This window comes from Lagopus leucura, unplaced genomic scaffold, assembly GCF_019238085.1.
Source record: "Lagopus leucura isolate 7727_CA_CO unplaced genomic scaffold, USGS_WTPT01 Super-Scaffold_73, whole genome shotgun sequence".
Taxonomy (NCBI): Eukaryota; Metazoa; Chordata; class Aves; order Galliformes; family Phasianidae; genus Lagopus; species Lagopus leucura.
The window spans coordinates 50,909,695-50,925,062 of NW_024962252.1; the positions used below are offsets into that span (position 1 = coordinate 50,909,695).

The 15,368-nt window shown below is 35.2% G+C and overlaps 1 protein-coding gene across 1 annotated transcript in view; it reads left to right on the forward strand.

Annotated features, from left to right (window-relative positions):
* Window positions 1–10,122, forward strand: part of VTA1 (vesicle trafficking 1) — a 29,937-nt gene extending 19,815 nt beyond the window's left edge. Inside the window, exons 6-8 of the mRNA XM_042893268.1 lie at window positions 949–1,125; window positions 2,394–2,474; window positions 8,466–10,122. Of these exons, the coding sequence (XP_042749202.1) occupies window positions 949–1,125; window positions 2,394–2,474; window positions 8,466–8,611 (404 nt within the window). The 3' untranslated portion in view covers window positions 8,612–10,122. The remainder of the gene's footprint in view (window positions 1–948; window positions 1,126–2,393; window positions 2,475–8,465) is intronic.
* Window positions 10,123–15,368: the final 5,246 nt, after the last annotated feature.

Below are 15,368 nucleotides of genomic sequence, written 5' to 3' on the forward strand. Positions count from 1 at the left end.
CTTGAAACTTGGAGAAAGAAGTTGGCAGGAGATTGGATGTTTTTTCTTTCCCATTTTCTCAGGGATGGGCTTTTCCTGTCTCTAAGAAAATCTGCCTGTGTTTGGCCCGAGTTCTGAGCTTTTATGAAATTGCAGTTTACACGTACTTAGGCTTGCTAGACTTTTACAGCAGAATTGTCCAAAGGTTCCATGTACATGGGGAATCCTAAGGCAGAGAGAACTTTCCTGAAGTTGTATTTCAGATCCAGTGTGGATAGGAAGCTGGCATTTACAAGTCTCTAGACTGGCCTGGATTAGGAAAAAGCTTCCAGACTCACAAACAGAGGATACACAAGTCCAGACATGGAGGGTGGGCCGGAAGAGACAACCAGGAAGGAGAAGAGGAAAAAAAAGTAGCATTGAAATTAGGCAATCCTTGATGAGGAAATTAGGAGGCAGTGAAAATTAACTAGAGTTGGGTACCATTGTGCTTTTGCAGGAGTAACTAAAAACTGTGAATAGCTACTGAGGAACTTTGAAGATGATACTCAGAATGCTTTGGTGAAAAGGTCACAAGGTAGTTTAAGACATAGGCAAGTGTGGGGCAAGGGATTGCAGATGTGGAAGAAGAAGTCCTGATAGAAAAATGGAACTGAAGAAACAGATGAGGGCCATAGGGGTCAGAAAAAAGAGTTTTAAGTCTAGGCAAGAAATTTGGGGTAATTTATTTTAGTTGTGATACTGTGTACAGTGAAAGCATGTTTTTTCCTGCTCCCTCATTCTCAAAAACAGATTTCCTTTTAACTTTGCCAAATCAAAAATAAGTGATTTTGTTTATTGAATGTTCTATATTGCATTGTGGTGGTTTCCATTTTTCTGCTAACTAGGAATGTTTATTAAAGGCATGTAAGTTTTCAAGTGTTTGGACAAAAGAGTTGGATTCATTTCTGTTTTATGTCATCTTGACAGATCTTGAAAGAGAAGAGGCAGGGTCATCTTCTCACCAGAGTGGAACAAATCAACCAACATCATCATCATCTACGTATGAAGCTAACAACACACCGACTAGTAATTTCACTGGCATACATGTTCCACCAGGTGCCCATGCACCAGCCAATACTCCAGCTGAAGTACCTCATAACACAGGTATATGACAATCACATGCAAAGAATTTATGCCTTTATTAAGAGGCAAACTCCATCATAGCCTTCTTTCCATCAGATATAAAATAAAATAATGTAGATATTTTATGTCAAAAGCAACCTCATACAGTAATACTGTAAAAATGCCATAGGAAATATACTGATAGATGTATTGACACCTCCATCTTGTTTTCTATCAATTTTGGCCCCAAAACATGTTCTTTAAAAGCCAAAGTTGTTTCCAGTAGCTGCATTAAAAAGAAAAAAAAAAAGATTTTATTTTTAGATACTTGTGAACGTACAATTTTTCCACCTCCCATTGCCATATAATAAGATTAGCAAGTGAGAAGCTCTTAGTTTCAATCTTGATGATCATTTGATTGTTGAGATGTATTTTTGTATTAAAAGAACAAGATGGATTTCTCACACATCTCCTCTCCTTATTTAAAGAATGTAATTTTAAGAATGTTTCACCCTATTAAAAGTTCAGGATGCTCTTTATTTCAGCTTTATCAAAGGGAAATCCTTCAGATAGTTGTTTATTGTGTTTTTTTTTTTTTGGGGGGGGGAGTAGGGAGGAGGAAGGGGGGAAATCTGGAGGCGTGTTGTTTTCTGTATTCTGTCTAAGTAAATGTTTTACTGTTTGTTTTTTGCCAGATCTGAAAACTATGGAATATGTTTCTTGTTGAAATACATATATTTTTTTTGCATTACTTATTTTTAACCTCACTGTGTTATTTCTTCTAGCACCAATGTTTCCCTTTCAAATCTAGCTTCTGTATTCTCACCAATTGTTTCCAAAGAAATTAGGGAGGACTTAGCTTGCTGCTAAGTACAAGATGGCAGACATGAGGCTTTAAAAATAGCTTCTCTGTAGTATTAAGAGGTGGCATATAAACTTCCAGTTAAAAGAGTTCAGTCATACTGTTCCTTAACAGATTTTTCTCAGTACACTAGGGAAAACCATATATTTTTGGACTAATATTTTCTTAATTTGTTTAACACTTGAAAGTTAAATTCCTGTGAAATACTGTACTGATAACATGAGTGAGAGCCTGTAAATTCTTCATGTTGTTTTATAAAACATTCCTGGTCAACAGTGTTTTAAGATTATTAGCTACAAACTTTAAGACTTCAGGAGCCATCTACTGCTTAAGTTAAAAATTATTGAATCATTAAGTTTACCTGTTCTCATTTTCATACTTTTTTGGTATACTACTAAAGTCTACAAACAGAAATAACCCTGTTCCAATTGTCTGCATTAATTTACAGGAGTGACGACTAATACCATTCAACCTTCTCCTCAAAATATTCCTCTAGTAGATCCTTCCCTTTACAGTGCTCAGTCTGCAGGTAAGATGGTGGCATTTGTACTGTCTGTGTGTGAGTGTGCCTCTCCCTGCCTCCTCCAGCTTCCTAATAGTTTAATTTGCAACAATTAAAATAATTTTGAGAAATAAAGTCACCGTTACCAGAATGCTAACAGTTCATAAATGTTAAAAAGAATGGACATCATCTAAATATTCTGATAGTGTTATCTGATTATTTTTTTTTTTTAATTTTTTTTTACTTTTCAAGCCAATAAGCTGGCATTGTGTTAGCTTTCTGCATTGTTGTTTCTGAGATAAGGTTTGCTGTACTCAACAAAGTCTGTATTCCTGATAACCTTTCTAAATTCTATTTTTGGTAATTAGTACACATTCTCTTTCCTTACAATTACTTCTTCAGGGTTAATTTGTAAATTATTTGTTCATTTCAATGAATAATCAAGAAAAACATTCCAGTGGTGTTTTTTATTGCAGTGTACTTGCTGTGTTCTGTACCAGCAGTGCATATTGATTATAAGTAAACTTTATATTAAACAAAATAGTACAGTGAAGCATTATGATCTTGTTTTGATTTACCATTGAATCAAGGTTTTTATCCTTTAAATGTTGTTTCTCTTTGATGTAGAGTCACTACTAACCTATATTGTGTGAATTTTACTTCCGTCTTTAAAAATGGCAGCTTCACTGAAAAAGCGTTTTAATCAGTGGAATGCAACAGTAGGAATTCATTGTTTAACTTGACTTTAGTCATTTGTCATAAGAATGCTTAAGGATGTGAAGACCTAATGTAATAAGGAGCTATTTTTGTCAAAGATGTCTTAAGAAGAAAAATGACAATAATTATCTTCGAAATATTCAGATTTGCTTTTAGCGTTCTATTGAATAATGAAAGGTACATCTTATTGTTTCTGTCTGGCATATTAATGTCTCTTGTTACAGTTAGCTCACTTTATTGAAAACCTCTAACCGGTCACTGAACCATTTAATCTTGGTGATGGCTTTGCAATTCTGGGGGTTGTGGTGGGAGTTTTGGTCGCTACTTAATGAAAACAGCTAAAGGCATTATTTAATATTTGCCATAAGAACTGCTACTTAAAAAGCAAGTTTGGCAGCAAAGCTTTCATACTTAATCAACTGATCATGATAATCTAGACAGTTATTCTAAAAAGTTTTTTTGATAACCACTATGAAAATGCTGGTCATAGTTGTTTATTGGTTTGAATATTTAATTCTAAATGACAAAAATGTCAATTTTAAATTACATTTTAAACCATTATTAAGTATTAGAAGTTACATTATTTGGTGTCTGGACAGTGTATCAGTACATTGTTCCCTCTAGCCTGTAATAACTTGATTCAATAAACATAAATACAAATGAAAATGAATTGAGTGAATTAAGATACTCTGTGCTTCTGATAATTTATAATAACTGCTCAGCTGTAATTAGGATATTGATACCCTTGCTAAGCATAGTGATGAATCTGTAAATTGATCTAGTATAGTATTTGCATGCCTTCATTCCTCCTCTGTACATCTCTTGTTGTATCACTACAAGTTTGGGTCTTGTAACAGCATATGATGTTAGATAAGAGAATGTTTTGGAAATGCACACCCTGGGAAGTGATAAGGCTCATGCAAATCCATGGTTGTGAAAGCTTAGAAAATAATGTCTCAGGTATGCAAGAGCTTGAGAAGGTATATAGATTTTATATAGTAACAATTTTGTTTGCACGCATAGAATTAAGCCTTTTGAGAGCAATGGAAGGCATGGTTCCTTGCTTGTCTCCATCCATGCCACACATGCCTGATGTTCCCAAAACATCCTCCCTTCAAATAGTAAGAACAACATTGTCATTCTCCACCTATTGCTAAGGATTCCCTTTAATACCCAAAATACTGTGCTCTATTATAGTCTGTTCCTTCTCCTGTATGTAGATTAGGAAATGCCAGTATTTCACAACAGACTTGCTAAACTGGGGGACCCTTTCCAGTTGCTGAATTGCAAGATATATTATAGCTGTCTTGGCTGTATATTGCGGTTATACCTTGATAAGCACTGTTCCTATGGAACTGAAGTTGCCTTAGGGAGAGAAAGGGAGATAACTGTTTCTCTCCAGCTGATCCATACAGCTAGTAGAATACAACAGTTTGCTCCACAATTTAGACAAAATATCTGTATAAATATCTGTATAAATTAAACATGCCTGAAAATATTTGACATTGAGAGCAGATGGCACAGAACAACTCACATCCATACTATTAAACTTTTAAACCTTCTAAACAAGGTAGTTAATCAAGGCTGCCAATATTGAATGGTCTTTAGTATGCTCTAACCATGAATCTTGCCCAGGAACTGTTTGGGAAAGTGGTGGTTGTCATAGGCCAAAACCAAACCGCAATCTGTTCCAGCAGTTCAACAGTGCAGAGTCAAGTTCAAGTTCTGAGACACATTCCCTGGCACTGTTTAATGTACTAGTATAGACATAGCCAAACAGGATATTCCACATACTCCTGGAAGACTCTGTGGTAGGAAGATCAAATGTATATTTTTAAAATAAATTACATATTTTCTTTCTAACCCATAACATGGGAGAAGCAATCTGATTAATGCTTATGTGGAAAAGACTGGAATATTTATCAAAAGAAAATTTAGTTAGAGTATTCCTTTGATTTTAGTTAGCACAAATCCTGCAATAAGAGCCCTGTCCTGTGAGAGCAGATTTTAGAGTTTTATACTGGCTTTTGAAAATATCAAAGCTTATTCAATTAAGCATAGCACACTATGTCTGCTTACAAAATGCAGAGCTATTTAGAACTTTGTATTATATGCTCATGAAATTCACTGGTCTAATTCATTTTAAAAATTTGTTAACTCTAGATTTTGCTAACACTAAATTCATTCATAATTGTACTACACAGAGTTTTTATAAGATGTTCTTACATTAGTGTATGCTTCCTTCCACAGGTGGCATAGTATAGAGAAACCATTTGTCCATTCTGGTTGCATTTATAATAATGTTTGTTTTTCCATGCACAGAGTAGAAGTAATAAACACATTTTATGTATTTTCATGATCTTAAGAAAAATTCTTCGGGGAATTATCTTGACTGTCTTACCTGCTTTAATAGGAAAAAAAAAGAGCATCAGATTTTGATAAATATTAATTATATTTGGCATCACTATATCACATTATATTACAAGTTACGCTGATTTTATTAAAATATTCTTTAACCAGCTGCCTTGTATTTGGACAATTTCATGAAAAGGAAAATATGAATAGGAAAGGATATCAAGGAGATGCAGATACATCATATAAAATACATTAATATGAAGGTGCTTTCTTTCTCAACACAATTTTCAGCATATCTAGTAAAATTGACTTTTTGTTTTTACTTTGAGTTTCTCTTAAACTAAAACATAATGGCTTTTAACATTAGTTACGGATTCCATTTGTCAGTTCGGAATTAAGTGTGATTACTAATGATTTCAGATGTGAGTTTCAGGATGAGTGCAATATACTTTTTCCCATCTCACAGGTTGGTTGAGGTTGGAAGGGAATTCTAGGTCCATCTGGTCCCACCTCCCTGCTCAAGCAGTGCCACCTACACCATGTTGCTTGGGACCATATCTAGGTGGCTTTTAAAGATCCCCAAGTAGGGAGACTCCACAATCTTTCTGGACAACCTGTGGCAATCATGGCCACTCTCACAGCAAAAACATGTTCCCTAAAATGCACATTGGAACTCTTTGTTTTTTAGTTTGTGCCTGTCGTCTCTGCTCTAGTCACTGAACACCACCTGAAGAGCCTATGGACTCCATCTTCCTTACTGATGCTCTTCATTTATTTATCTGTACTGATAAGATCCCTCTGACCCTTTTCTTCTTTGGGTTGAAGAGTCCCATCCCTCTCAGCTTTTCCTCATATGAAAGATGCTCCAGTCTCATTATCAGCTTCATGACCCTTCATTGTATTCTCCATTAGCTCTATGTCTCACTTTGTGCTGGGGAATCCAGAATTGGGCACGGATGTAGCCTCCCCAGTATTAAGTAGATGGAAATAATTATTTCCTTTGATCAGCTGACAATGCTCCTCCTAGTGCAGATAAATATACCATTAGCCAGCCTTCTCTGCAAGATCATGTTTTTGGCATGTGTTCTCATGGCCGCTGAGACCCCCAGGGTGTTGTTCCTTTTCTGCAAAGCTATTAAACAATGTATGAATGTATGAAGCAAAGTTATTTACTTTTGAGGTGATACTTTCAATTTTAGTACAGATATTGTAGTTAAATTTTGCATTATTTTGAAAATTTTAGAAAGCAGCTGTTTTTCTATTCTGCCTGTCCATTGTGAGGTGCTGACTTCAATAGGAGCTGAGGCCACTGAACACGTCAAAAGATCAACACTGTGTAAACTTCGGTTTATAAATTGAAGTTGATTTTTTTCCCTCAAGTTATGTCATAATAGCATTTGAACTAGATTTCATAATAAATAAATCGTTATGCCAGCAAAACATTAGTAGAGCTCATACTGCAAAAATAAGATTAGACTGGTGAATTTAGGCTTCCTTCCAATAAATTAGTTGAATAGTGGACTGATGCCTTGGCCTGGTTTTAAAGAATGATTTTTTAGTTTCTTTTGGCATCACAGCATAAAGCTACTTTGAGAGGAACTTGGTCTTTCAGATTTCTTAAAGATGTTCAGTAATGTGGTCACAGATTGACCCCAGCTGCTTTTAGTTCTTTGACTTTAAGTTAGAAATAACCGAAGTGTGTGCTGCTCATATTTATGCCTTCCCTCACGCGTATTTACCCTTGTTTGTGTATTTTAAGAGATTTTAATGTGGTTTCACTTATTTGGCAGTAAACTAATATACATTGCAGTGCAAATGAGCCCACCGAGTTGTCATGTGCCTCAGTGCTCAGTAGTTATTTTGTGGTCAGATTTATTTATTGAAGGGAAAATAAATGATTTTCTAGTGTGCATTAAAAATAAATAAATAAATAAAAAAGATAAAATCAATCTTGAAAGCACTTACCGTCCTGCTTTTTACTGGGGTATGGTTGTTTTAAAAAAGCAGCAAACCAGTCTAGTTTTTAATATTCCCGGGTTTTCCCTTTCATTTGTTCAAAAGCTGTCTTTAAATAGTAAGATTGGGAAAGGAGAAAGCCAATAGAAAAGATATTTCCTGATAAGAACTCAGATACTTCAGTAAGTGTTCTCACAGTATTTCTGACAAGAGTTTTATCTTGAAAGAAAAAATCTGGCTAACTATGATTGTACTTTATAAAATGCAGTGAAGTATATTCATGTCCTTGCTTAAGGTGAAAAAGCTACATTTAGAGAAATAGGCCTTTCTTTAACCAATTTTATACCCAAGTCCCTACTACTGTTTTTAGAACACTGAATACATGTGTTGTGATTATGTCAAGGAAATATTCTAATGACACTTAATTGTTTTATACTTCGTTATGAGAAATTTTTTTTCCAGTATTAAAAAAAAAAATTGGGAAATGTAGTGGGATCAATGCTGTTTCTGGTTAACTTACCTAAAATTGTAACATGAACATTACTTGGATAAAGCAAAAATATAATATGTGCAAAAACATCTCAGTGAGAACGTTTCCACAAATTGAAAATCTATTCCAGTGTACAGGGAACAGTTTCTAACTAAGGTTGTGGTATTTCTGAAGGAGGGCGCAAACTAATTATACTGTAGCACAAAAAACACTTTCCTTGTTTCTTGCAGGTGTTTATATGATTACAGATATCTTATTGTTAAAATGTTCTTTTTTTGCTACTTTAGCTAAAGAGCGGATCTTTCTCAAAGGTATTGACTTACTTCTGAAAGGCACTGGATTATATAAAAGAACAGTGTTTTGAAAGGGTCTCTGATTTCTTAAAATACCAGCAGCAAAGAAGTGATGTTCGTAATATTACCACAAGTATCATCTTGCTTTTTTTAATATTACTGCAAATGTAAGTAAAACATAATAATGTTGTAATTATGTTTTTGCAGGGGAAGTCCGTTTGACTCCAGAGGACTTTGCCAGAGCTCAAAAATACTGCAAATATGCTGGCAGTGCTTTGCAATATGAAGATGTGAGCACTGCTGTACAGAATCTACAGAAGGCTCTCAAGTTACTGATTACGGGCAAAGAATAAAGCCTTTAATCCAACAGATTCATGTCATTTGCCTGAAGAACTAACAGCTTATTACTGTACCCGTTAGGGGAGTGGAAATATACAGAAGCTCTCCATCTAATCACCTATGGTAATGAAATCACTCTTTCAGTGTCAGTAGGACTCTTCATTTTAAAAACAGTGGAGCTAGGAGCATATGAATGCAGTTGTTTGATGTAAGCAAAATACTAAAGAATGTACTGTGAACACTGATTAAGAGGTAGAGTTCATATTTCAATATTTAGATTATCAGTCTGGGAAATATCAAATCTGCAAAAAGGTTGAACATTACAATGTTCTGTTGAAATTCTGGCTCTGCTTTCATTTTTTTCAAACAATTATCTAAGAAGTTTAAATAGCTTTAAAATGGTAACAAAATTCACAACTTTCTCCAGAAAAGAAAGCATGTAAGAAGACTGGCACATACACAGCGGGAAGGGCTTTTTCCATACCTAAATTATTGGAGTATCATCTGAGACATAAAGTTAAACAGGACTTGAGGTTATTTGTATATTATTTTAATACATGCATTGAAAACATTTCTTGATACATCAAGGAGAGTAATTTTGATTGCATTCCAACCCAACCACCACCGAGTGGACTGCTGCATGCAGTCTTGATCATTGATTCTTTGCATGAACACTGGGAATTTTGTTTATGTACGGTTAACAAAGAGAAAGTACTAATATTTAGTGGAGATGATCCTGAAACCAGGGACAGAGATGCTAAACTGCGTGAACTTTTAGGGAGATTTACTTCATAGATGTTTCATCTCTTTAATAAACTGAATCGAAGGATGATTCAACCATTTGGTTCATCTTCGGTATTAGTGATCTAGAAGTTTGTATTCCCAGCTAATATTCTTTCTGTCTGCTATGTTGTAGAGGCTATTTGGACTTGGGAACTAATTAAAATATCTTGGAAATAGAATTTTGAGTCTTTTTTAAGTGTGCTCCTGCTATTTTAGGGCTCTTGGTTGTTAAGAATTCATCCTTGCAGTTTGAAAGAAGGACTTAGTAGTCTTTTAACTGGCATGACATAGGAATTGAGTACACCACAAAGTATGTCTGATTTATGCAATATCTTTTAACATCGGATTGTCTGATATGTCTGTCTTTCCAAGCTCTTGGATCAAATGCACATCATTTGTAACTGCACTGTTTTTGCAGCATCTTAAATGAGTCTGAAACTCAAAGCAGGAAGTTGAGGAAAATAAAATCAAGCATAAGCGTGTGCTGAAACCTAGCTGATGGTATAATTTTATGACAGCAGATTGAGTCTGTTTGTCAGCAAGTTTGAGAAGGGTAGTGCAACATCTGTTGATGTAGCTTTAAGCTAGATATAATAGAACACCTCTGGAACTGCTTGTGTTTTGCTTTCTGCTGCGGGCATGGCTTTGTTGGTATGGTGTGCTAATCTGGATAGTGATTTGGATTAGATTTTGATTGGCTTGGGATGTTTAGAATAAATCTGTCTGAAACTTTTTTTGACAATTATGTTGTATAGACCTAGTCAATAAGCCTATGTTTTGTATAGTGTTTCATGCAAGATAGCTCCTTCAGTATCAATCTGAATTTCTATAAATTCTTCCATATGAATTCTTCTGTTACGATGTGATTGGAAAAGTTACTTTTTGGTTGAATGAAGGAAGCGGAACATTGCACATATATTCCATTGCTATTAAAAAGAAATATCAAAAGTTGCTTTCATTTGTGTATCATATCACTGTTTACAAATACTGGATTCAGTCCCCAGGCCCTGATGAATGGAGGTCATTTTTCCTGTATCTTTTTATAAAATAGTTAAAAGAACTTTTAGACTTTCATACTAAGCCAGCTTTGATGCAATAGTGTATTAATTTGAGGCTTTTCATTGAAAATTAATTTTTTCATAGTGATTGATATGAAGGTGTCTAATAACTAAATTGAAGCATTTATTAAAGTGTGTAAAAGGACTATTTTGGTCATGTTTATGTTGAAACTCTACGAAACTGGAGAATCATCAGAGGAAAAAAGTAAGCCATGAAAAAGCCGTAAGTGATCATTTACAAATGTATAACCTTCAGCCTATAAAAACAAAGTATTTCTCTGACTGGAATGGAGATAAAAATGCTTATACAAAAGTTAAAGAGTATCTGGCTAGAGAAAATATAAGATCACTATTTCTGAACATAAAATAGTAAGTTAGAAGATTGATCATGTAAAATTTGCATGAACACAGTAAGATCAAACACACCCTAAATGCTCACTTTCATACTACAATACTTAAATCAGCATTTTAAATTATATTTTACATAAAATTATGTTGTCCTGTCCATTTATTTTTTTAATGTAGAAGTTTTATTACAGCTCACCAAAATTTTCTTTGAAGCTACAGATTGAAGGTGCTTATGTTTGATGCAACACATTCTGAGTATTTACCATCTTAACTGATGCCTAAAGTAAATTATAGCATAGCATTTCTATTCCACTAAGTACCACCTCTGGGTTAGTTTTAAATGTGGCAGGCAAGATAGCCTGAAACTTCAAGCCCATGTTGTAGAATTGTTCAAAAATTGTAGATATTTAAAAGTGGCAGGAGAATGTAGGTGGACTGCCTGCAATTATTCCAAATTGAAATAAGTGTTAGGCTGTGGAATTTATGGCCCCATTGTTAATTATCTTGTGAGCTTGCCTAAGTGTTGACTGTTTTACAGCTACTCTGAATGGTAGAGTATCAACCCATAGTTTCTTCAGCCAGTTCCCAATGCATGCGTTGGTATCTAAAGGAGAATGCTGTTTCTGCTGCTCTACTGCCCTCTCTCCTTCAGTGATGACTAAAACCTACATGTGCTGGCCTTTCCCACTTGGACTGTGAGCTCTGAATGGTAATCTTGTTTATAGAAGGAAGAAAAAAGCTTTGTCTGATGTTCCACTTTTCTTTTTTTAAAAAATAGAGTTTTAGTAAATCTGTTCAGTGTTACTTAAACAGCTTTTGTGGTTCTTTGTGCATGTATATTTCTGCAGGAAAAGTCCCCATTTTGTATTGCAAGATTCGTGTCTTGCAAAGCAGGTTACTCTGTGAAATGGTGGAGATTTTTTTCAAATTTTATAATTTTACGATACTGGAGGTATACTTTTCAAATGGTTGAAGTCATTTCAGGTGAAATTTTTAATAGCTATCCATTGAAAGTGAAGTTTCTGAAGCGCAGACATGAGAATTGGAGAAGACATGAGTTTGCTTAATAAATTTCTTTGTCAACAAGAAAAGAATCCTGTGTTTCCAGTGGAGCTCTTTTTGGTTTGTGAGAGTACTGTTGTAGTCTGGTAACAATGATGGTTCTGAATATAATGTTTTAAATGACCTCAGAATGGGAACTGTGTTAAATAGGAGCATTGAGAACAAACTTGAAAGAGGGTGGAGGCATATGCTGATTGGGGGCAGATGAAGAGGGGGGGGAAGTCACTGCAAAATGGGATAGGGCGCAGAAATGATTCACAGAAAAGAATCAAAGAGATTATTAGAATGCTACATGGAATGGGAACATTAGAAGTGACTGCTATAAAGTTTCTTTACAACCTTAGAAGAGATGGGATAGAAGCTGGAAAAGGCAGAAGTTTACAAGAAGACAGAAGAGTAGAAGAGACAGAAGTGTGGAAGTGACAGAAGAGAAGTGTAGAAAAAACATTTTTTTTATTGTTATCATTTTTTGTACAGCAGCATGGAGGAGAATGTAAGATTGGAAAGACCAAGGATAGTTGTAAAATAAAAAAAATAAATAAACTCAGCATGATGAAAATGGAGAGGAGTAGATCTTTCATCGTCGCGACCTATGCACTCATTTAAAATAAGTCATATTTATTATATTATTAAAATAGAGTTGGGTGGCCCCTTTTGAAAATGATGTATCAACAATAGAGACCTGAAGAGATCCATGTTAGTTCTTCAAATGTTGTTCACGATTTTGGGCTTCCTCTTCTCTTTTTTTTTTTCTCCCCATTATCCACGTTTGTTTTTATTCTGTGGTTTCCCTTAGAGGGGAGATTGTTGTGCTTTGATGCTGTGCTAAGTATCAGTGATAGCCCACATGTTTAGACTTTCTCATGTAATTTGGGAGGGTTAACAAATCTGAGTTTTCAACTGATGTGGGCTATAGAGAAAATACAGGGATTGTACTTTCTTCTTGAGCATCAGAAGATATTTGGGAGCAGTATTTGTGGAAGGATGTGTGATAATCAACTTTTCTCAGAGCCATATCTTCAGTCAGATCTCAACAAATGGATCTCTTGGAGTTTGGAGACCTCTGTCTAACAGGTAGTGAAATTGCCAACTTTCCTTGCTCAGTTAACCCATCTGTACAATAGATGTTGTATTTTCGTCTTGAATAGATGCATTAGGTGAAATTGTTTCAGTCTAGAAAGTAAATTTCTTTAAAATGCTGTGTTTGATTCTGATCATTGTTGATGGAATCTGATAACTAATAAGGAATGCAAGGTAGAGATACTGAGATGATAAAGGAAATGAAAATTGTTGTATAGTGAAAATAGATTGAGTCTAGTTATGGAATGGTTTTCTTAAGGCATTAGGGACAAAGTATTAATTTAAGACATCCTGTTAAATGTATGAGATCGCATAACAAGATTGAAGTGAAACTGGAGTTGAAATTTCAGTTTGTCAGTCCCTGAGCTTTTGAGAAGGTTTTTCTGGCTGCTTGAGTTATGGCCCATGGATTTAATGCCCAGTGTGTTTGCTTATAATAGTGAAAAACACACAGCCTGTCAGCTGTGTTTAAGACAAAAAAAAAAAAAAAAAAAAAAAAAAAGACAATTATTTATTTTTTGCTGAAGTTAATCAAGTGTATCAGCATAGTCTTGGGAAAAATACTCAGTATAGATATTAAATCTGCATGCTTCTTTTTACAAATATAGGTGCTCGTGATCACTGCATCTCTTTCATAATAGAAGCTTTACACTCACCTGACCTTTTTCCTCCTCTTAAATTGCGAGAATAACTTCACCTGTGTGAATGGTTCTATTGAAGTAGGATAAGTGTTCATGTACATAAGTGTTTCAGTTCAAAGCTTTAGCAAGAGGCATATTGCTTGATCAGTAAAATTTAGCTAGGACAATTGCAATGGTTTTAATTGAGCCAAATCTGGTATACTGCTAGTTCTTCCAGTGTGTGCTTTAATCTCATAATCTTTTTATTGGCAGATTTTGAGACAGAACTCAGCTTTTTTCCACTTACGTTTTCTGTTTGGAAATAGTAAGATTTTATGTGGACCATAAACAAAATAATAATGATAAATCTTACTGAATCTGTTCATACTAGATTTGCTGAAAAGGACAGTATTCTCTTGATGTATTTTTTGTATGTTTTATGGTACAGTTATATGTAACTACAGCTCCTATTAATTAAGAAATATTTATTCTCAGCAACATCTGCAGGAATATGCAGAAATTCTGCAAATAAAAGCCCTGCCATGTATAGAGGTGTTCATATAAAAGAGGGCAACTTCTGTTCTTGTTAACTCTGAACTATGTAAGTCAGGACATCAGCCTTTTGAACGGGCTATTGTTGAAGCTCACTCTTGCATCCAGTTCTGGGGCCCCAAATGCAAGAAGGACATGGAGTTGTTGGAGTGCGTCCAGAGGATCGCCACAAAAATGTTTAGAGGCTGACCCCTCCCCTACAAAGACAGGCTGAGAACTCTTCCACCCAGAAAAAAAGAATGCTCCAGGAGGAAGTTATAGCAGTCTTCCAGTGGTCTACTGAAAAGCTAGGGAGGAACGTTTTGTAAGGGCATGTAATGATAGGACAAGGGGAAATAGTTTTGAACTGGAAAAAGATAATCTTAGACTAGATGTTTGGAAGAATTTCCTTACTGTGAGGGCGGTGAGAAACTGAAGAGGTTGCCCAGCGAAGTTGTGGATGCTCTCTCCCTGGGAGCATTCAAGGCCAGGCTGGACGGGACTTTGAGTAACCTGATCTATTGGGTGTCTGCCTAGAGTAGGAGAATTGGAACTAGATGATCTTAAAGGTCCTTTCCAACCCAAACCATTCTGAGATTCTATGAGCTTTTTCCTGCAAACTCTGGTATAGTCACTAGCGATCCCTTGTTGAAGCTTGTATGAGATACAGTGTGAAATGTGAAAGTTTCTTTTTACAGCCACTTTTCATAGTGACTGCAATATTTGATACTGCTCAGTCAACTTTTTGGGAAGCGATCTGTTTGTAAATGATTGTAAATGTAGATAAGTTTACTGAACCGTGCATATATGATCAAATCACTAAGCTCATAGAACCTAAGCCCACTGAAGTATATTAAACTTCCTGCTGCTTCATTTCTTGGCTATGAAAAATTCTTTAGAATCTGACCATGGAAATGAGTATCAAGTATCAAGACTACTTGCTACTGAAATCTAAGTCCTAACTGCACAGTTTCTTGATCAATCACAGTTCATCTTTTCTGAGATCATCTTACCTATTCTGACTGCTTTGATGAGCCTTCCTGAGTGCTGCCACAAGTATCTGCGCCATGCAAATTTTGGGGACAAGCCCCTATTTTTTTTCTTTGTTCTATAGCTCCAGTCTTAGATGGAATAATAAGAGAAATTACTTTCTGCAATTGTTCCCTCTCAATGATAAAAGTTGTTGGTCTCCTGACTAGAAATTTCTTGATCTTGATCTACATTGTCTTTTTAGTCCTCAGCTATGCAAAATGTAGAGTCTCTTGAACTACAAAGAGAAAACATCAGTT